The 21881-nt window shown below is 44.1% G+C and overlaps 1 protein-coding gene across 2 annotated transcripts; it reads right to left on the bottom strand.

Annotated features, from left to right (window-relative positions):
- Positions 1–210: 210 nt before the first annotated feature.
- acot11b (acyl-CoA thioesterase 11b) lies at positions 211–21696 on the bottom strand. 2 transcript variants are annotated; one of them, XM_056276634.1, is made up of 16 exons: positions 21511–21696; positions 19994–20185; positions 14827–14896; positions 14273–14333; positions 14069–14170; positions 13507–13642; positions 12669–12822; positions 10708–10827; positions 10364–10502; positions 7035–7090; positions 6852–6918; positions 5608–5691; positions 4958–5091; positions 3803–3934; positions 3030–3156; positions 211–2029 (listed from the first exon to the last, which is right to left on the bottom strand). In XM_056276634.1, the coding sequence occupies exons 2-16, from the start codon at positions 20166–20168 to the stop codon at positions 1871–1873; spliced, it is 1716 nt and encodes a 571-aa protein (XP_056132609.1). In that variant the 5' UTR covers positions 20169–20185; positions 21511–21696; the 3' UTR covers positions 211–1870. The 2 variants fall into 2 exon arrangements, with proteins under 2 accessions (XP_056132609.1, XP_056132610.1); XM_056276635.1 differs by lacking the exon at positions 5608–5691.
- Positions 21697–21881: the final 185 nt, after the last annotated feature.

Here is a 21881-nt window from a genome sequence, read left to right as displayed (position 1 = left end):
GATATATTGTTTGGTTTCTTGTAACTGTTTTAGTGCCCCCTCTCTTGAACACAGCCGATTCTCACGAGGCTGAGTTCACAAGACTCTTTATTGAGAGCTAGCTAGCTTGCTAGCCTACCTGATGTTGCTAGGCAACTATCAAATAAGAGAAACTGATAAGAGGGATGACTGACAGACCCAATTCATGAACTGTCCAATTAAATCCTTGGTATTAGATGATGCAATTTATTAACAGAATCAGATTGGCCATCTGAAATGGTTTAATTGACAACCGATAGCGTGATCCTCCCACGCGCTACATCCCCCTGGTGAAACTCCTCACCGTCAGCTGTAAAGAACTGCTGGCAACTCCACATGTATCGGAGGAGGCATGTGGTAGTCTGCAGCCCTCCCCGGATCGGCAGAGGGGGACGAGCAGCGATTGGGACGGCTCGGAAGAGTGGGGTAATTGGCTGGACACAATTGGGGAGAAATAAGGGGGAAAATGCCAAAACAAAAAACACGAGATTGTAAAGCACAGTTTTCATAAGGGTGGCTCTTTAGCACACCCTCAACCAAAGAGGACAGACTATCATTGAAGTCACCTGGTTTGAGATTGGTTGCTCTCGTAGACGGCCCTCCATGGCACATGGTTGCCTGTGTCTACATTAGCATGTGATCTTGTTCCTGTCCAGGAAGCAGTTTATGGATGACAAAATGAGGGGCGCACGTGCAAAGACAGGCTAAACCCGGCCAGCAAGCACAGCTGCCAGCTTCTCCAAATCTGGCCGAGAGCGCACAACGGGGGGGCGGCCCAGACGAGAGCTGTGAGCCTTATCCAGACCCAATCACACTCCCCTGAATGCCTTGCTTCTACACTAAAATCACAAGTTCTGTGTTACAGTGCATTACAAAAGAAAGCTTTGTTTGTTTCCTTTTTTTGTGCATGAAACGGAAAAGGTTAAGAATGCAAAGAATGCAAGGGGTTGAATATCAACAAACAGCTCAAGCAGACCTAATGCACTGGTCCGTTCCATTGTGTTTATTGTTTGAGTGAAGCCAAGGCAGCTTGTCATGTGAGATACTTGGCGGTTTGTCACACTGATGTATAAAACAAGCAAACAGTGCACGTGGCTTCAACTCAGCCTGCACTCTACTGTCTCGCATTCAAATATATTAACTATATTATACTGAATGGATTTCTCAACTCATTAATACTTTAAAAGGCTAAAATCCAATAAGTTGAGAGCTTTGCTTAAAGAGGTAGAAAATATACTATTACAAAACAAGCTGATTCGAACCCCTTGGCATAACGTGGGCTACCTTTCATTCACTTTAGTTGAAAAGAAATACTATACCAATACAAACATACATGGCGGTGATGCCTGTCTATCATGTTAAGTGTATGAGACTACTGATGCCCAAAAATCATCCATTGATCTATGGATTAGTATTGCACAAAATTCATGTATAATTACAATTCTAACAAAAGTTAAGCAGCTTTGAAATCGTTAACACCTCATCAAGTATAAAACTCAGTAAAAACTCTTCAAATGACAGAAGCCTACATTTTCATACTCTTACTGATGAAGTCTTACAGGACGGAGGTTGGAGGAAGGACTTCAGATTGAAGCCGCTGATCCGTTTTTAAAGACAGGTGGGTATGTTCAACACACGCAGGGTGAGAATGCGACATTACACCACAGCCTCTCTGAAAAGGACAGCATCTCCCTGCAAACGCTCAAAGCAGGTTTGCTGAAACCGCTCCTTCCAATAAGACTACTTTTTCCTCATATACACCTTTTCTAAAAATCAACCAGAAAATCAGAAACACTGGAAATTGACATCCCCATTCGCCATTGTCTGGATGGTCCATGGAAGTATTTAGACATCACAGTGCAGAAGGTGGCAGGGCCGCCAGGCTGTCCTTGTTGGTTTCCAGGAAGTGGCTGCAGGCTGAGAAAGTGCAACAGAAACTGGAGGAGAGGCCAGCAATGTCTGTAGAGATGTAGGGGAGGACGCCAGGGGTGGCCTGGTTGTAGTAGGTGAGCTGTGGAGACAGAGGAGGAAATGCAGACAGTGGTGCATTAAACCATTTTCAGACATTTTTCATAATGCAATTTTTTTTTGGGGGGGGGTTCTCCCTTTTTCTTCCCATTGTACCCCGCCAATTACCCCACTCTTCTGAGCCGTCCCGGCCGCTGCTCCACCCCCTCTGCCGATCTGGGGAGGGCTGCAGACTACCACATGCCTCCTCCATTGATACATGTGGAGTTGCCGGCCGCTTCTTTTCACCTGACAGTGAGGAGTTTCCCCAGGGGGACGTGGCACGTGGGAGGACCATGCTATCCCCACCGAACAGGCGCCCTGACCGACCAGAGGAGGCACTAGTGCAGCGACCAGGACACATACCCACATCTGGCTTCCCACCCGCAGACACAGCTGGCACCAGTTTTCTAGTCGCCAGCCGCTTCTGTTCCCCTGACAGTGGGACATAGTGTGTGGGAGGATCACGCTATGCCCCCAAGTTTCACGTCCCCCCCAAACAGGCGCCCCGACCGACCAGAGGAGGCACTAGTGCAGCGACCAGGACACAAACCCACATTTGGCTTCCCACCGCAGACACGACCAATTCTATCTGTAGGGACGCCCAACCAAGCCGGAGGTAACACGGGGAGTCGAACCGCCAATTCTCGTGTTGGTAGGCAATGGAATAGACCGTTATGCGGACATTTTGCGATAATTTAATCAGCAACTGATAACCAATCACTAATTGAAAGCCAATTAACAATTGCTCACTATGTTTGAGCATCCTTGTGAATTATTTCAAATATTCCACTACACTACTCAAAGTGGTTTATTCTGTTATTTCTAGCAGTGTGATGTCAGTATGTATGATGTAGAGCTGCAGATATGGGCCGCTAAAGGGGACGAAAGAGGACAGAAGACAGCTTTTTGTAGTAGCAACTGGGAGAGAAAAAAGCAATTTCTGTTGGTGCACAAAAAGCCCAGTGCCTATCATGTGTCAATGCTTATTTATTTTGGCCCACCTTGGTGACAGAACTGGACTCTTCCCAGATAGTGAAACCAGCACAGAGCACCTCACCCCTGGTGTAGTTCTCAGTAGGAGGGTGGGTAGGAAGAGTGACAGAACGCAGGGCGATCAGATACGGGTCCCTAAAGAGGACAAAAATAGGACAAGTGACAGCTAACAAGTGGGAGAGAGAGAAGAACTTTCCGTCGGTGTGTGCAAAGCACAGTACGAGGGAAGAGGTACTCAAGAGTGGTGCATTGTTGAAAGAGCTGGAATAATTGTCATAAAGTATGTCATAAATAAATAATAAATAAATATTTAAACAGTTCAATTTCTTTTTTTTTGGCTCCCCCTTTTTCTCCTCAATTGTATCCGACCAATTACCTGAGCTGTCATGGTCTCTGCTCCACCCCCTCTGCCGATCCGGGGAGGACTGCAGACTACGTCCCCAATTTTTATTTTTGTACATATTGTATATTGTGTTGTGCTGTATACTGTATGTTGTGTTTTCCTAACTGCTCACATTATATGACCATATCACATGCGTATGTATGTTGCCATCATTCTCATCTAAACCTACCCCAGTGGGTGCTTGTAAGATAAAAAACCAGGTGTTATTGCAGAAACATAACTAAGTCTGGTTGATTTAATTATCTAAATATTTGTTAATAAATAATAATTACCTCTTCTTAAAATAAATTTGGTAACAATAACAAAAGTTTTAAAATAAATTATAGAAAACCCAAAGTATTTTCAAGACGTTCAACATGTAGTAAAGGTACTATATACCTGGAATCACATGGTATCCTTCTCGATGCCAGCAAGATGAAATCCTGACCTTTGCCCCCTTTACTGACAGATGGTGTGGCAATGCGATAAATAGTGTCATCGTCATCCGCCTGGTTGATCACCTCACACTCCCTGCAAAATACAGTGTACACATGAAAAAGAAATACAGGCTATTATTAATTATTATTATTATTATTATTATTATTGTTCTCTTGAGGTATGATTCCACACTGCTATCAAGTGCCAGTGTCACACTGTTGAACCCAACACCAGGTGAGGCAATAAACTACTTATCAATCATTGCATGAGTTTTTGTTTTGCAGCAGCTCACCATCATGTCTTACATAATGGAAAAACTATGAAGAGAAACAGGAAAATTGTTAAATCTGTGGTCTAGACGCTGCAGCTTTGACCTTTGCACCCTTTCGGATAAGCTGCCCCGATGAAGAAATTCTTAAAGTCGGAAAGAAATTAAAATGCCAACAGCTTCCAACACCAGTTATAACTTAAACCATCATGCATTTTGTGCTGTGTGCATTAAAGGTAGAAATCTGTAAAGCTTTACATCTGTTTTTCTATGTTTAAAAGAGCTTCCCTAGTTTAGCTTTGCTGGTCTTTTTTTTTCCCTCATGATACTCATGATGTCATCAGACACATCTAGCCAATCAGATTACATCATCAAATTGCGAATTTTGAATCCCCCGCCTGTTGTTTGACTTGTCATCACAGTAGCGCGTGGGAGGATCACGCTATTCCCCCTAGTTCCCCCTCCCCCCCAAACAGGCGCCCCAACCGACCAGAGGAGGCGCTAGTGCAGCGACCAGAACACATGCCCACATCCGGCTTCCCACCCACAGACACGGCCAATTGTGTCTGTAGGGACGCCCGACCAAGCCGGAGGTAACATGGGGATTCGAACCAGGATCCTTGTGTTAGTAGGCAACGAAATAGACTATGCTACCCGCACGCCCATTCTGTGTGCAAGGATTTTAAAACTAAAAATGTTAATATTTCTTATTTCAGTCAGACTTGACTTTTTCGTACACTTCCACAACGGGGGGGATTTTTCATCTTTTCATTCAAATTTTGCTCAGTTTACACTTATTACACTGTCACACTCACTTTAAATGCACAAAAAATGTTAATGCTACTGACTTGTAGTGCCTGTCCCACTCCTGTCTCCTCCTCAGGTCCGACAGCAGATGGAACGTCTGTCCTGCCGATACGTTGACGTGCATCTCCACCTTAAAACACAGCATCTGGTTCTCCTCAAGGGTGTACAGACTGACCTGGGAATGGAGCGTATCCAAAAACACGGAAGCGTTAGACCACAGGGATGCGTCCAGCATCTCTAAATAGCTTCCTTTTGAAGGTGCCCCGCTCCGCCGCAGGCAAAGCTGCAACAGTTCATTCCATTTAAGCTGCGGGGGCCTGACAAGTCGGGAACATGATAATTATACAGCGTTTAAGGGCTTGCCTTCTGTTTTCCCCTATTGTACGCTGAAATGCTTTGATATTTTGGGAAATGTGAACAAGAGTCATCCCAGAAACTCCAGCTTCGGGGGAAGTTCACCAACTTGTTCCACATGCCTCTGCAGACTTAATCAAACCAACATGCCTCTACTTTAAAGCCACTTTGACTCTGAGTTCTCTGCTCGCCAGAGAAGATAAAGACCAGAACTGATGGTGAAAGCAGGGTAGGTGTAACTATTTAAAAAGCTTTTGTCTTGAGGAATTATCCCTCAACCATCACCCCCCCCCCAATACACACACACACACACACACACACACCCAACAACACTCACCTTATTCTTTTCTGAGGCTAATACCCAGTTGTTTCTAGCAGCTAACAGGTTTAATGCTGAAACATTGTTATAGCTTAGGTACATCTAAAAAAAAGAAAGAAAAGAAAGCGAAAAAGAAGAGTATGTTGACTCATAATAAGCAATAGACATATAGATGGGGCAATCTATGGACATATATGGGTATGGTGACCTGAGACTAGATGTGTTGTGGCATTGTGGTAATATGGTGACATAACTTAAAAGTTGTCATTCCCTGGTCTGAAAGGCTGCATTACAGTAAAGTGTGGCGGTTTTCTGAACTTATTCCACTGTTTTAGTGAAACTGACAATGAACGTCTCCACCTGCTTGATCATCATATCCACATTACTGTCATTTATCAATATTTTCTTTTTTGGATATTTTTTTTCCTCGTTTTTCTCCCCAGTTGTATCCGGCCAATTACCCCACTCTTCCGAGCTGTCCTGGTCACTGCTCCACCCCCTCTGCCGATCCGGGAAGCGCTGCAGACCACCACATGCCTCCTCCGATACATGTGGAGCCGCCAGCCACTTCTTTTCACTTGACAGTGAGGAGTTTCACCAGGGGGACGTAGCGCGTGGGAGGATCACGCTATTCCCCCCAGCTCCCCCTCCCTCCCGAACAGGCGCCCCGACCGACCAGAGGAGGTGCTAGTGCAGCGACCAGGACACATACCCACATCTGGCTTCCCACCCGCACACACGGCCAATTGTGCCTGTAGGGACGCCCAACCAAGCCGGAGGTAACACGGGGATTCGAACTGTCGATCCCCATGTTGGTAGGCAACGGAATAGACCGCTACGCTACCTGGACGCCCTATTTATCAATATTTTCTGCTGTGTAAATATCTTATAAAAGCACCGACAGACATCCCCAAAATATCACATTATCAATATTGAGGTATTCAGTCAAAAACGTCATGATATTTGATGTTGTCAATATTGGATAGTTATAAAATCACTTGGAGGAGCAATGGAGCAATGGAGAGGATGGGCAAAATCTGCTGAATAACAGTGCATTAACACTTTTGAACACTATGATGGTGAATGCGGGTTCTCTTCTCTTTTTCCAATCTTGTTAAACTTTGGTACCTCGCACTCATATATCTATCTGAATTTGAGTTGAGCACATCTTCTCTTCCGTTTAAGATTTCTGTGGCTGGCTGGACCACATGCCTCACAGATCATGTGTGCTTCTGTTGATAAATAGGGCGTTCTTGTGCTACCTGGTTACTCTGGTCCCAAGGTACAGACAGAGGCACCTCTGTTTGCTTGCAGGAGATGATGTACTTCCTGGAAACAAGTAGGAAGAAAAGGACACCTTCAGAGACAAGAGACAGAGAATGTACTTCTTTTTTTTTTTTAAACAGCATCTGACTTTCACCTGACTGCTCTTAACAGAAACTAACCTGTCAAGGCGAATCTTCTTTCTGGCAATGGCCTCTTGGTAGCGCCTTTTTCCATCCTGGAAAACAAAAACGAAAGGACTTTTATGCCATTATCCAAGCCGCTTAGCCACGTGTGTGGAGGAGAGATGCCGGGCACATTGGGAGAAGGATGCTGAATAAGGAGCTGCCAGGGAAGAGGAAAAGAGGAAGGCCAAAGAGGTTTATGGATGTGGTGAGGGAGGACATGCAGGTGGCTGGTGTGACAGAGGGAGATGCAGAGGACAGGAAGAGATGGAAATGGATGATCTGCTGTGGCGACCCCTAACGGGAGCGCCCAAAAGTAGTAGTAGTAGATCCAAGCTGCTTATCCTGATCTTTATTATTATTATTGTTATTTTCTTTTTCTTTTTTATAATAATAAATCATTCTAAATTATTTATTTTAATATTTATTATTTTAATATTTACTTCAATTCAATTTATTGTCATTAAAAACAATGTGCAGGCACATGTTAAAAATGAAATGAGGGCTGTGGCTTCACCAAACAGTGCAAGACAGACACAGACAAACACAGCAAACACAATATAAGATATACACACATGAAGACCAAAAGCTAAAAATAAGTTAAAAAAAGAGCTGGAGTACAAAATATTTAAAAATATCTACAGACATTCAGTGGGTAGCCAGGTTCAGGTGGGCAACAGCTTGTGGAAAGAAGCTGTTTTTGAGCCTGGTAGTGCGGGCTCTGAGGCTCCTGTAGCGCCTCCCGGAGTGCAGGGGGGAGACCAGTCCATGGTTGGGGTGGGTGGGATCTCTGCTGATGCTCAGACCCCTTCGAAGGCAGCATTTGTGATAATTGTCTTTTATGGCTGGGAGCTGGGTACCGGTGATATGCTGGCCGCCTTGATGATCCGCTGCAGAGCTTTCTGCAGAACTTTCTACTTGTATAAATATTAAATATATATTTATATATACATTCATTATAAATATAAAAATATTTATTTGAATAATAAAAACATAAATATAAATTAATTATAAATTAATTATAAAGATAAATAAATAATAAATAAAATAAAAATACTTTTATTATTATTATCTCTATTTCTATGTTAAAGGAATTTTCAAAATCAAAGTTACAAAGTGCTTAATATAGAGTAAGATCATGAAGAATAAAAACTGAAAAAAAGGAAGGAAAAAAGGAAAAAACAAATGGGATAGCAGACATATGATGATAGCAATAACAATATCAACAAAACAATGATTTCGGTAATAAACCATCAATAATAAAACAGAAGCCGAGAGGATTCCAGTCAGCAGAGCAGCACTGTAATGTGAAATGTTATCAGTTGGGGGTTTACCTATTCATAACCTGCATTTTTAACCTGAAGGACAGAGAAAGCATAGAATTTTTCATTCAAAACTGTCTTGTGGTGCGGCCTTATTTTTTGTTGAGTTTATCACCAGGGGCAAATTATTTTACCAATTTAGGGATGAACCAACATGTTTTTAGCTCAAAAAATATAATCAAAGGTTTACTACCACTGTAAAGTAAGATACAGACAAGGACACAGTGTCATAGATGTGAATCACAACCTTTTGTGATTCACACGCTACCGTTTTCAGCTAACCCAGAAAGGCAAGCTGACAAATCAGAAACACTTACTTAAAAACCTTTATCAAAAGATTGATTTGTTTGAACACATTAAAGGTGATAGAAAACATCTAAAGCTGGGGAGACACTGTAGTTGAGCCTGATTTTAACCCCAATTTGGCCATCGAGCTAAATTTGGCGACTCATTTTAGAGTCAGGCCGAATTTCCGCCTCATCAGCTGACGTGCAGTTTGAGGGGGATCATGGCGCCCAATTAATTGACAGAACGATCAATGATCTGGCTGTCGGGTGATCGGATGGATTTCTGCCATGTCAGAAATTTCAGTTTTTCCGTCTGACCAGTTTCACACGCGGGAGAATTTTGACCTCAGGACTTTCTCCCAAAAGCTTCAGCCTTAACCAAACCAAACCCAACCTAACCCTAACTTTTTCCTATTGCTTACCATAACCTAACCTTAACCGTTAGCTAACCCACAACCTAATCTCTGGCTGCTGGAGGAAAGAGATTGGAAGGCTTTCTGGCAGAAAGCCTGGGAGTTTTCTGGCAGAAAGCCCTGAGAGCAAACTTCTGCTCATGTCTAGATGGTTACCCTAGATTTGCAAAACTCCTGCAAACTCTTGCACATGTGCACTTGATTCAGCACAGTAGCGCTTCGCAAGTGTTAGGTTAAGGTTAAGGATAGGTTGAGATTAGGTTAAGGTTAGGTTAAAAATCCTGCGAAAGTTTCGCAAACCTAGGGTTACCATCTAAACATGACCCAAACTTCTCCCACAACCAGCAGTATTAAGCTCTGATTTCCAACAATTCAGTGTGAGGCTACCAGAGTGCACCTGCACGAACCAACAATAACAAGATGGCGCAGATGAGAGAGCGCTTACAGTGGACTGAATGTATGGTGACCAGATGGATCGAGCTCTAGCAATGGTAGCCTATTATATTAGCTTAAATAGGGTTTTGCCATGGTGGTCAAATCCAACCGGCCTGCAACCTTCTTCGCAAACATGCCCTAAAATGTAAAATAAAACTTACAAATAAAACTGTCTGCATTTTTGGGGACGCAGCTGTAATGTTTGAATAAAATTTTATTGAGATTGTCACTGAACAAAACTGTTCGGGGTTTTCCGTGTAAACATGCAGTGTGTGCACCCATGTCGTTGCGTGTCGATTGAACCGTAGTGTGAGCATAGATATCGTATGTTTTGGTCGTGCAAAATGGGCAATTTAAGGGTGTAGTGTGAGTTAGCGCAACGTACAAGATTACTTAAATCATACAGTGTCTGCCTGGCTCTACTGTCATCTCTGTCAACGGTGTTTCTGTGAAATCCTACCTCAAATGAAACCACATGGACAATACAAAGTGACAGAATACAAGGGAGAGTTAAGAGAGAATACTGGTAGGGGTTCAGAATTTTTTTTTTCTTTTTTGCTAATTTTCTTATCATTGAAGATTACAATGTTAATTTAAAAAAGTGTAAATAATGTGTTATAACAGCAAATATTTTTAGATGCACTCACTCACACATTTTTATGGGGGTCCAAACACCCCCAAATCTACACAAATGATACAACTAAACATGAAACAAAAATATCAGTTTATGTGTGAATGTGTTAGAAGCCAGATCCTTGAGGCGCTTCACATCTAATAAGCCCTAATGTGTCACTTTCCTGCCATACCAAGGACCTTTACTGCAAACTGCAGGATCTAAAGGCAAACACAGGGACACCTGGGGAACTCACCACAGGCTCGGGTCGTATCCGTGGCAACGTGCGTGGCTTCCTGTCACTGTCCAACACCTCAAAGGTCATAAAGGCACTATTTATGTGACGGAGAGGTTCTCCACCTTGGTAGGCCTCTGCACATACACCCACCTCCATACTGCAGTACAAAAGTATGAATATGCATGCGCACGTGCACACACACACACACACACACACACACACACACACACACACACACACACACACACACACACACACACACACACACACACACACACAAACAGAAGGCCTTAAGAAATGATCACACCGGGCAAAATTTCCTCCCCGTCCAAATTCTTGAAGTCCAGCGGAACTGATTTGACCTGTTCTTGAAGGCGTTGTTGACGATTGCCTTTAGGACTAGTCGGTCCCCGATGTGAGACGGGCCCCGGAAATGGAACATGTCTATGGTCCTCAGGGTTGGGTGGGCGTTGCACAAGCGACTAGATGAGGACACATCAAAAAGAGAAAACAGAGACTCGGAGTTCATACATGTGTTGATGTTATGTTAAAAAGGCAAAACTTAAATACGAGAACAAACCTGAATGTGCGTTTACCACCGTGAAATGAAAACAAGCATCAATACGGGTCAGGGTAGTGCTGGTCAAACAGGCAAACCCACTACCTCATGGGATGACCCCAACTCCTCAACCCTCTAACCTTTATACAGTTAACAGACAGTTTGGTAGCACAGACATTTGCAGGGAAGGTGAGGTTCTCCTGTGCGCCCTACCCTCTTCCAGGACCACAGGGCTTGAAAACACCCCCTGCTGATGCCATTCTTCACTTATATTTTGCCTTTTTGCACTTCACTATCACTTCATTTGGGGATTCTGTGGTGTTTGTGGCGGTAATAGTGGGAATACTGCTTAACAAACAATCCTTTCACCTCTGTCACCCGGTGGACATCTGAGGAAGCATGAACTCAACAAGGCACAAGGCCATCCTGGGATCCCCACACGAGTCCTACAACACAATGCCCTAAAGCTCCCCTCCAGAAACTGTTCACACAATCTCTGCAGATGGCCAAAATTACACAATTACAATTACTCTGGAAAACAACCACCATCATCCCCATTCTGAAGAGGCCTCATCCATCAGAACTTAGTCTTGCATAGCCAGATCTAACCCCACACTACGCTTTAGGGGAAAAGTGTGGCAGCACCCATTATCATTCTTAAATAGGTGGAAACAACGTTTTGGCTTGTTTGTATTTCTTAAACCAATCAGAATCATTGAGGGCTGAGTTAAACTGCACTATGTAAGTGGTGTCCTTGCACAATAGTGTCGGGGGAAATGTTATTGTGGGACATTCTGCACATGGCCAGAGGCAAGCCCTGATACGAATCAATCACCTCAAAAGAAAACTCTTTCCAAAACAATTGACAATATGTGTTAATTATGCGAAAAGACTTTTGCAGATAAACATAATTTGATAATTGATGTCGAAGCTCTGGAGAAACTAACTGGACTCGTTAAAAGAACAGACAATCAGCGTGCGGGTGGCATGGCGGTCTATTCTGTTGCCTACCAAAACGGGGATTGCCGGTTCGAATCCCCGTGTTACCTCTGGCTTGGTCGGGCGTCCCTACAGACACAATTGGCCGTGACTGCAGGTGGGAAGCCGGATGTGGGTATGTGTCCTGGTCACTGCACTAGCGCCTCCTCTGGTCGGTCGGGGTGCCTGTTCAGGGGGGGAGGGGGAACTGGGGGGAATAGCGTGATCCCCCCACACCGCTACGCCCCCCTGGTGAAACTCCTCACTGTCAGGTGAAAAGAAGCGGCTGGCGACTCCACATGTATCAGAGGAGACATGTGGTAGTCTGCAGCCCTCCCCGGATTGGCAGAGGGGGTGGAGCAGCGACCAGGACAGCTTGGAAGAGTGGGGTGATTGGCCAAGTACAATTGGGGGGAAAAAATCCAAAAAAAGAACAGACAATCTGTAGGCTGATACCAGACAGCAAACAAGTCAGAGCGCCCCTTTTAAATACACTTTCTAAAGAATCCACTGAATGAACCAGGCAGGCCTGCCATACCCAAATCAAAATCCTTCCATTAGTTTTCCATCACGATAATGCAGCTTGCTAGCTCAAGCACTTGTCATTGTTGTTTCCATAGAGACGGGGACTTTTGTAACACAACACGTAGGTTGGTTGAGAGTTTTGCAGCCTTGACCTTTTTACTGGTGTGAGATTTATTTGTGGACCCAAAAGCACAAGTTTCCAACCAAAAGTGTGAGAGTTCGCAACTCTGGTGAACCGGTGTGTGATTACAAGGTCCGCACCTAGCAGCAATGGTAGCCACATTTTCCATCCAGGCCATTATTTGACCGCCAAAAGTGCTGACTTGGTGGTTGGCATGGGGTGGCAGGACCAGCTCCACGCTCTCCACTCGCGTCTTCTCGGCTGGCACAGCGTCCTGGTACTCCTGACACTCGCCTAACAATGAAAAAAAATAAATAAAAAAACAAAGCACTTAGACTGATAAGGCTTCTAACAGGATGTGTGCCCGGTGATGCCAAGAGACGCTGAAATGAAAAATGGCTTTGTCATCCATTCAGCCAATTATCCATGCCCTAATGTAGTTCTTCCTATGTATGCCAACAAATTTACAAAATCTGGACAGTCTTACATTTTCATATCAACTTACATTTCGTCTCCTTCCTGAAAAAAAAGATACATTATGTGTTGCAAGGGTCATCATGCACTCGTGGGCATTAATCACAATTCAAGCTAACGTTAGTGATCAATGCTAACTCTACAAACCCTCCCTTCCTTCCTATCAACAATATTTATATACAACCTCATATAAATACTGTGTGGTCTCTGCTGCCCTTTTTTTAAAAAATTTTTTTTAACTGTGTCTCAGTCCTGTCAACTCTGATAAGAGAAAATAGTCCGGTGTTAAAATGTTGGTTTGTCTCCCAAGAAATCCCTAAAATCCCGTGGCTGGGTTCTGTTGGTTTGATTTTATCCATTTCAAAGACGCAGCAGAGTTTTCACATTTCACTAAACCCCAGCCAAATGTTCTGTTTCGACCAAGTGTACGTCAATGTGCGGCGGAAAAACACTCTTATAAAGTTATTTGGGCTGGTCTTAAACGCGAGCAGCCTTGTGCTGTACCGAGCTGCGAGGTGCTGCTGCTCAGTAGGTCTGTAATAATCTCAGCATGGATCAGCCTCATCCTCCTCCTCTCTGCAGCCAGGCTGTACTCCATCTGCTCCATCTGTGTGCGAGGGATCACCTGCTTCAGCTGTACCTGTGTAGATACACACACACGCACACACACACACACACACACAGGGATCACACAAGCATGGAACACACACACACACATATAGAAACATGAACATGCAACAAAGCACATGAACACACAAACAGCTATGCAACCATAAAGATTTGTGCATATTTACAAATCCATGCATACATATACATGCACACATACCTCACACCTGCAACCTTAAAAAATATGTATGCAAACTTAACAGCACCCAAAAAAACTCAACCACACTGAAACACACATACAAGTACCTAGACCGAAGGAATGAAGTAAAAGCACATGTGCAGAAACATCCAGCCATTAACAGAATGTATGTAATTGTCAATGCAAACTTGGGTTGAATCAGTGTTTTACAGCATGCCTTTGTGTCAGTAACCATCAGTCTTTTGGTTTTGGGCCCATTACCTTCCCGGCCTCCTTGCGTCGGGCTACAAAACTGGCGAAGGCATGGCTGACCTTCCACTGCTTGTCAGCATAGAGGTCTTCACAAGTGACCAAAATGCCCACCTGAAAGAGTGAATGACATTTATCACAGGTTTAGCCATAAGAGCTTTGCCAACCTTTCTCAAAGTGAATATTAAGAATGCTGAAAAAGGAGCATCCACCAACCTCCATGCTGGAAGTGAAGGCTCTGTTGACCTTCGCTATGATGTTGACTACCTGTCCCACCCTAGAACAAGACGCAGATGATGTTTACCGTCAACACTGAGCTATGATTATAATGTCAACATAATGTGGAATCCTCTACTTTGTGGCATTAAGACTACAAAAGGGTCCAGGACAGGACTAGACACAATGATCCTCTTTTTCCTGCCTACAAATAGGGCCATTTCATGTGTTTACTGACAGACAGGACATTTTCATTATTTTCATTTTGCAATGATCACAAATGATGAGTAATCTGAAAAAAATAATAATCAGGCTTTGTTTGTACAGGACTTTTGAAAGTAGTCCATCTGTTATCCAACTGGACATTTTGCAGTGAGGATTCAATCTCTGATCGGTTGTGCTGTCACCAGCTATTTGTTGTAGAGTGTTAAAAGTCTATGTCATGTTTATGAAAGCTAGTCAGTGCCTTTTTATCTTATCATCTATCCTATTCTCTCTTCCACATGAGCGGCTGGTCCCTCTCTGATGGCGTCATGAGGTCGGTACATCCTCACCCTATGGTGTGTTTAAAGTGGATGTCGTCCACAGAGGCGGTGACACAGGAGCAGCCTGCGTGTCTCTCCGCTGGGAGAGGAAGACAAACAGACATATAGACAGAGATAAAGATCAAGCATCAAGACCTCCAACAAGACAGAGGGAATGTCTGGCTGATATGTACATTCAAGGACACGCTTTCATGATCTGTATCACTAAATGGATTCAGACATGTTACCTATGTACATAAAATATAAAAGGCAATAACATAATACACTAGAGAGGTGGTAAAACTTATTTTTGATTTTTTTTGTTGTTGATTTGATTTGATTTTCATGTACTTTACATCTGGTATGGGCCTAGGATGGTGAAGCTGGTTGTCTTGATGACAAATTAAACAAAAAACAAGGTGCATCACATTGCCGCTTTATGAGAGAAAATGTATATGTAAATGCTTTTTCTTACATCCAGGGGAAAACACATTACTGTTTCATCCTTCAATAGGATGACATAGGAGACAGAGACGGGCTAAAAACGAGTGCTTACTTAGTCTTTAAATCCTCAATGTATTTGGTTGATGTGATTATGCAGGGGAAAAAACTCTTTTCTCATCTCATCTCATCATCAGCTGCTTCTTCGGCGTCGGGTCGTGGTGGCTGCAAGCTAAGTAGGGCACTCCAGATGTCCCTTTCCCCAGCAACCTCCTCCAGTTCCTCCTGGAGGATTCCAAGGAATTCCCAGGCCAGATTGGACATATAGTCCCTCCAGCAGGTTCTGGATCTACCACAGGGTCTCCTCCCAGTTGGACGTCACCAGAAAACCTCCAAAGGAAGGTACCCAGGAGGCATCCTAGTCCAAACTACCTCAACTGGGTCCTTTCGACACGAAGGAGTAGCAGCTCTACTCTGAGCTCCCTCCAGATGTCCGAGCTCCTCACCCTATCTCTAAGGCTGAGCCCAGACATCCTATGGAGGAAACTCATTTCAGCCACTTGTGTCCGCGATCTCACCCTTTTAGTCACCACCCAAAGCTCATGACCACAGGTGAGAGTTTGAATGAAGACTTACTGGTAAATTGAGAGCTTTGCCTTCTGGCTCAGCTTCCTCTTCACCACAATGGTCCGGTACAATGTTCGCATTTCTTCTGATACTGCACCAATCCGCCTGTCAATCTCCCGCTCCATCCTACCCTCACTCGTGAACAAGACCCTGAGATACTTGAACTCCTTCACTTGAGGCAACAACTTATCCCCAACCCGAAGGGAGCAATCCACCATTTTCCAGTAGAGAACCATGGCCTCAGACTTGGAGGTGCTGATGCTGACTCTCATCCCGGCCATTTCACACTCAGCTGCAAACCACCCCAGTGCGTGCTGGAGGTCACGTTCTGATGAAGCCAACAAAACCTCATCATCTGTGAAGAGCAGAGATGCAATTCTGAGGTTCCCAAAACAGACAAACTCCTCACCTTGCCTGCGCCTTGAGATTCTGTCCATGAATATCACAAACAGAATCGGAGACAAGGGACAACCTTGGCGGACAAGCGACACCCACCGAAAATATGTTTGACTTTGTGCCGAGAATACAGACACAGCTCTCACTTTGGTTATACAAGGACTGGATGGCTTGTTGCAACTGCCCCGGTACCCCATACTCAAGGCTCAGCATTTTCGGTTTTTATTTTTCAAAGCCATCCAGCATGCCGAATGTCGCCACAAGAGGACACTGTTACATAACCTCACATGAACAGGAACAACTTTTGGATCCATGGAAACATAAAATCCGGGTGAAAATCAATTTAAACCGATCTGCTCCTTTTAAAAAAAATCTGGGTATTTTTCGGTGAAAATCGGTAAAAACCGAAAACGTGGAGTCTTGCCCATACTCCCGCAGTACCCCCCATAGAGTGCCCCGGGGTACACGGTCGTAAGCCTTCTCCAAGTCCACAAAACACATGTAGACTGACTGGTCAAACTCCCATGCCTCCCTTAGCACTTCCGCAAGGGTAAAGAGTTGGTCCATTGTTCCACGGCCAGGACCCAATCCGCATTGTTCCTCCTGGATCCGAGGTTCGACAATCGGTTGGAGCCTTCTTTCCAGCACCCTAGAGTAGACTTTCCCAGGGAAGCTGAGCAGTGTGATGCCCTGATAATTGGAGCACACACTCCTTTAAAACTCTTGTGGAAAAATTATTTCCCCAACAGAACCTTTCACATATTCACCTATATTGTTGCCCAAGTCTATAATACAGTATGTCACTTTTCAGCCCACATACGATCAAGAAGTACACTGGCCTGAGTCAAAACTTTGAGGAGAAATACTGAAAGAAAAACTTATATGGTGTCACTATAATATGACGCATATTTTATTAATGGTTTGAGTAATTGCTAATTACTTTATCAATAAATAATGTCATTTATCAATGTGTTATAATTCAGTGATTAGGTGTTATAACACATTAATTGAGACTTTTTGGGGTGCCAAGCTGGGAGCCCATATTTTCAATGTGAAAGGGTCTACATAAACATTCTCTCAGAAACCACGTGCACCGGTGAGGACTGGTGATTCACATTTTCAGCAAGCTGCTTACAAATAATACATCGTGAAAATGTCTTATTATGTATATGCAAAAGTTGATTTTTGCACAAATCTATTGTGACGGACAATGAACTTGTGCTTGCAAATCACTTCTTCTCCCATGTTGACTGTCGACAACCCTACGAAATGTGCAGATCTACCTAAGACCATTACACCCACTAGTGCAGATAGGACTGTCATTACTGTGGATGAAGGTGCATCTTCCAGCGTACCAACTCAAAGCCTTTGGCCCTGACTCATGCAGTGCTCTTGTTTAGAAGTCCTTTGCCAGGGAACTGGATCCTGTCTGGCAACTCATCTTTCCACTGTCCATCGACACTCATATCATTCCACTAGCTTGGAAGACATCTCATATAAAACCTCTTCCATCTGTTATTATGAAATCATTGGAAAAGACAATGGTCCAACATCTCAACAAAACAATAAGCATCACACAGGATCCTTTTCAATTTGCCTACAAGCGAGGTTGCAGCACAGAAGATGCAGTTGTCACGATTGTGCATCTCATCTCCAAACACCTCGACACATCTAAAACATATGGCAGAGCTCTTTTCCTGGACATTTCATCTGCATTGAATACAATTCAGCATGATCTACTCTTGTCCAAAAAATTGTAGATACAGTACAATCCAACTTATTTACTCGTATAACTATTATCTCACAAACAGAATACAGCTAGTAAAGGAAAATTATACGCTTTCCCCTCTGATCATGATTAATGTTGGAGCACCTCAAGGCTGCATTAGCTCACCTATGTTGTTCACATTGTACCCTGCAGATTGCACCTCCTGTGTGCCCAACCAATGTATTTTAAAATATTCTGATGAGTCCGCCTTACTATCTTTGCTGAGTGACAGTGATGAGCCCAGACTGCACCAGTGTAATGTTGACTGGCTAATGGAATGGTGTGACAAAAATGCTCTTATTATCAACACTTCTTCTTCTTTCAGCTTGTTCCCTGTTTCTCAGGGGTTGCCGTGGTGGATTGTACAGTTTTCATTGGTACCCTGGAAGGCACAGCACCAACGGTGGCCATTGTTAACCTGGGTCTCAGCCAATCCTGTATGGAGCCTCGACTGCCTCCAGTGACAATTCACAATGTAGAAATTAAACAAGTCTCTTCATACAAATACCTGAGTGTTATGATAGATGGCCTTCTCATATAGAATTTACTTGTAAGAAGATACAGCAGCGCATTTACTTTCGTAGACTCAGATCTTTTGGAGCCAGATAATTTATCTGTGTTTTAAATCAGTCATTCAGAGCATCATGCTTTACCACAGTACAGCCTAGCTCAGCAGCCTATCTGTGAAACTTCAAACTAAACTATACAATCAAATTCAAATCTGTGCAAAGATTACTGGTCGACCTGTGGCACACTCCTTTAAAGCAACTCACAACAAGAGCATGCTCAGACTTGCTAACACCATCTCTTCTGACTCCTCACGTTTTAAATGGAGAACACCAACATCCATCCATCCATTATCCGAACCGCTTATCCTGCTCTCAGGGTCATGGGGATGCTGGAGCCTATCCCAGCAGTCATCGGGCGGCAGGTGGGGAGACACCCTGGACAGGCCGCCAGACTATCACACAGGGCTGACACACACACACACACACACACACACACACACACACACACACACACACACACACACACACACACACACACACACACACACACACACACACACACACACATTCATACCTATAGGGACAATTTAGTATGGCCGATTCACCTGACCTACATGTCTTTGGACTGTGGGAGCAAACTGGAGCCCCCGGAGGAAACCCACGCAGACACGGGGAGAACATGCAAACTCCACACAGAACGACCCGGGACGAACCCCAAGGTTGGACTACCCCGGGGCTCGAACCCAGGACCTCCTTGCTGTGAGGCAACCGCGCTTAACACTGCGCCACCATGCCGCCCTAACACCAACATTTGCCCTCTAATAGATGATTTAGAGTCCCTCAATTTAAACACAACAGGTTGAAGAATTCTTTTATACATCAGTCTATCCAGCTGCTAGACCAACATTAGTGCGCTGCTAATTGAGATCTGAGTCCAGAGGATATAATGTGATATGTTTGTTTGTCACGACTGCCTAATGTGTTTTGTATGTCTATGATAAGTGTCACATGCGTGACACTTAAAAATGAATTTCAGCACAAACTGACAATAAAGTTGTATCATATCGTATTGTATTGTATCGTATCGTATCGTAGTAGCAACACCAACTACAGTGGTTAGGTTTAGGGTTAAGGTTCGGTAGTGGTTCAGCTAGCTTCATCTAATCATGTGGTTCCTTCAAGAATGTCTATGTTGACTCTCCCCTCGTGGGTTCCCAACCGGGAAACCCGAAAATGTATTTTAATGCTTAATAACATCTTGTTACAACATTAACAACATTTTGTTGTTAATGAATTAGATATTAACCATTTATAAAGTGCTTAGTAACAAAGGTACACCTTAATGTAATGTGCTACCGCTTAGCTCTTACAGCATTTCTATCTTTCTACCCATCTCTTGCTAGAGGTCACTCTGGATGTGAGCATGTGCCAGGGTTTTGTGGCCCTTTCTTCCTACCGGAGAGGCAGGCGGTGGAGTCCATCCATTTCAGCAGCTGTCCGACGCTCAGCTCCCCACAGTGGTTGGCGTGGCAGGGCAGCACAATCTGACTCATCTTCACCTCTGTGGGGTTTCTGTACACCTCCCCGCTCTCCAGAATGAACAGAGGCTCCCGCACGGTGTTTGCCTCCATACCCTCTGCCCGGGCAACTAGAAGAGAAATGACATGGAGGAAGAAATGGGGTCAGATGTTCAGTCCTGCTTTTAAAAATGTGTGGTTGTGTATAGTGATGGCCCCGTGACACTGAGTCAACAATACACTTCTTGTTTGTTTGGGTTTTTTTTGTTGAGTAAACAAGTCTATTCTTAACAGAATATTGCGTGATGGAAATTAATACTAAATCTGCTGTGATGTGTGGGATAAATAATAATAATTAAAAAAAAACATAATTTGGCCAAAGTCTGAGCTGTTTGGCACTCGCTTTGTGATACTTTGATCTTTCAGAAACAATGACTGCTGCACACTGTACGTGTTGCAGATGTCTCACCACGTTCAGTCAGTCAGTCAGGGGCCACAAAGAACTGAATTACAATCATTAGAAAGAAGTGACCTTGCACAATGTAGGCTGAACGTGGCGACTTTTGTTTAGCTTGTTGCTGCTGTTTTACGATGCAAAATCTAAACGCACGGTGGTTTTGGACCGGCGCCATTGCTTTGACAAAAGCGTTTTTGTGCTCTCAAAACAAGTAGCTTGAAATAAGCTGCAGCTCATTTTGTTGTCTGAGAGATGGCTCATGATTTCTCCCCAAGGCCACTTGGGTGGAACAGGACATGTTAGGAATGCATGCATGTAAAAGTACAGAGCAATGTTGCACTCAACTGCTCTTCACGTTCAGTTATAGATCATTCAATCACCAATCAATCAACCAATCAATCAATCAATCAATCAATCAATCAATCGTTATTTATATAGCACACGTCGTAGATTAAATTGCAAATGCTTTATATTAAGTGAAAATACAAATAAGGCACAGAAATTATTAAAAAAAAAACAGATGAATGATGAACGAACAAAACGCAAACTTCTTCGTGGCTTCTGCAGCAGTGATTCCGGACTCCGCTTCAACACCGCGTTCGTTTTTGTCGACATACAAAATATGTGAATTCACACAATACGGCCTTCGTGGCGACCGGGTTAAACTGTTTGCGGAGATGGTAAAAAAAAAAAAAGAATGACGCTTCTTTTCCGGCTCACATGTCGCGGTCACCTGTCGCTGGTGTTTATTGACAGGCGACATCGCTGCAGCTGCAGCAGTGACCTCTACGCTGACTTGATGAGATACAAAATATTCAGTCCGCCGTGTTTCACGAACTTCACCGGGAAGAGTGAATGCCGGGCGGCACGCTGGGAAAACTCACATGGCCAATTTTGTCATTTAATCCGCCGAGAGAATTCGACAGTGCGGGAGCACTTCAACAAGACAAAAAGTCGCCTTCTTCCGACCAACACGCGGGAGGTATATGTCCTACTCACCCCTCTGCCAAAAGTTGCTGCGGGTCGGGTCGCAGTGACGTCCAAGTACCAGGGAATAAGCGGCGGCACAACACAAACATCAGGCGATCAAGAGAAGTCCGCAGCCCTCACTCACACACCGGCTCCATCTTACACACACACACACACACACACACACACACACACACACACACACACACACACACACACACACACACACCGTCGCTAAACGGTGGTTTGCTGCCACAGGGGGGAGGGCCCCCACCGGTAGTGGCGACGCGGAGTCCAGTTTTTAAGGTGGAACCCGTACGGGGTCTCTGGTGACAGTTTAAAGGGGCCACTCAAATAAAGAGCGATACGATTAACGATTACGATTGTTGCCTGACTTGGGT

The sequence above is a fragment of the Lampris incognitus genome, chromosome 3 (genome assembly GCF_029633865.1).
Source record: "Lampris incognitus isolate fLamInc1 chromosome 3, fLamInc1.hap2, whole genome shotgun sequence".
In the NCBI taxonomy this organism is placed as follows: domain Eukaryota; kingdom Metazoa; phylum Chordata; class Actinopteri; order Lampriformes; family Lampridae; genus Lampris; species Lampris incognitus.
The sequence above is the reverse complement of the archived record's forward strand: the minus strand, read 5'-3'. Positions and strand labels throughout refer to the sequence as shown.

Coding starts and splice junctions, on each gene's coding strand:
- acot11b (XM_056276634.1), bottom strand. CDS start 20,168: ATGGAGGCAAACACCGTGCGGGAGCCTCTGTTCATTCTGGAGAGCGGG. Junction 3,935..4,957: donor GAGTGGGACAGGCACTACAA/GTCAGTAGCATT, acceptor TGTATTTTGCAG/GGAGTGTGAGGTGATCAACC. Junction 3,157..3,802: donor AGGATACCATGTGATTCCAG/GTATATAGTACC, acceptor TGTCCTCTTTAG/GGACCCGTATCTGATCGCCC.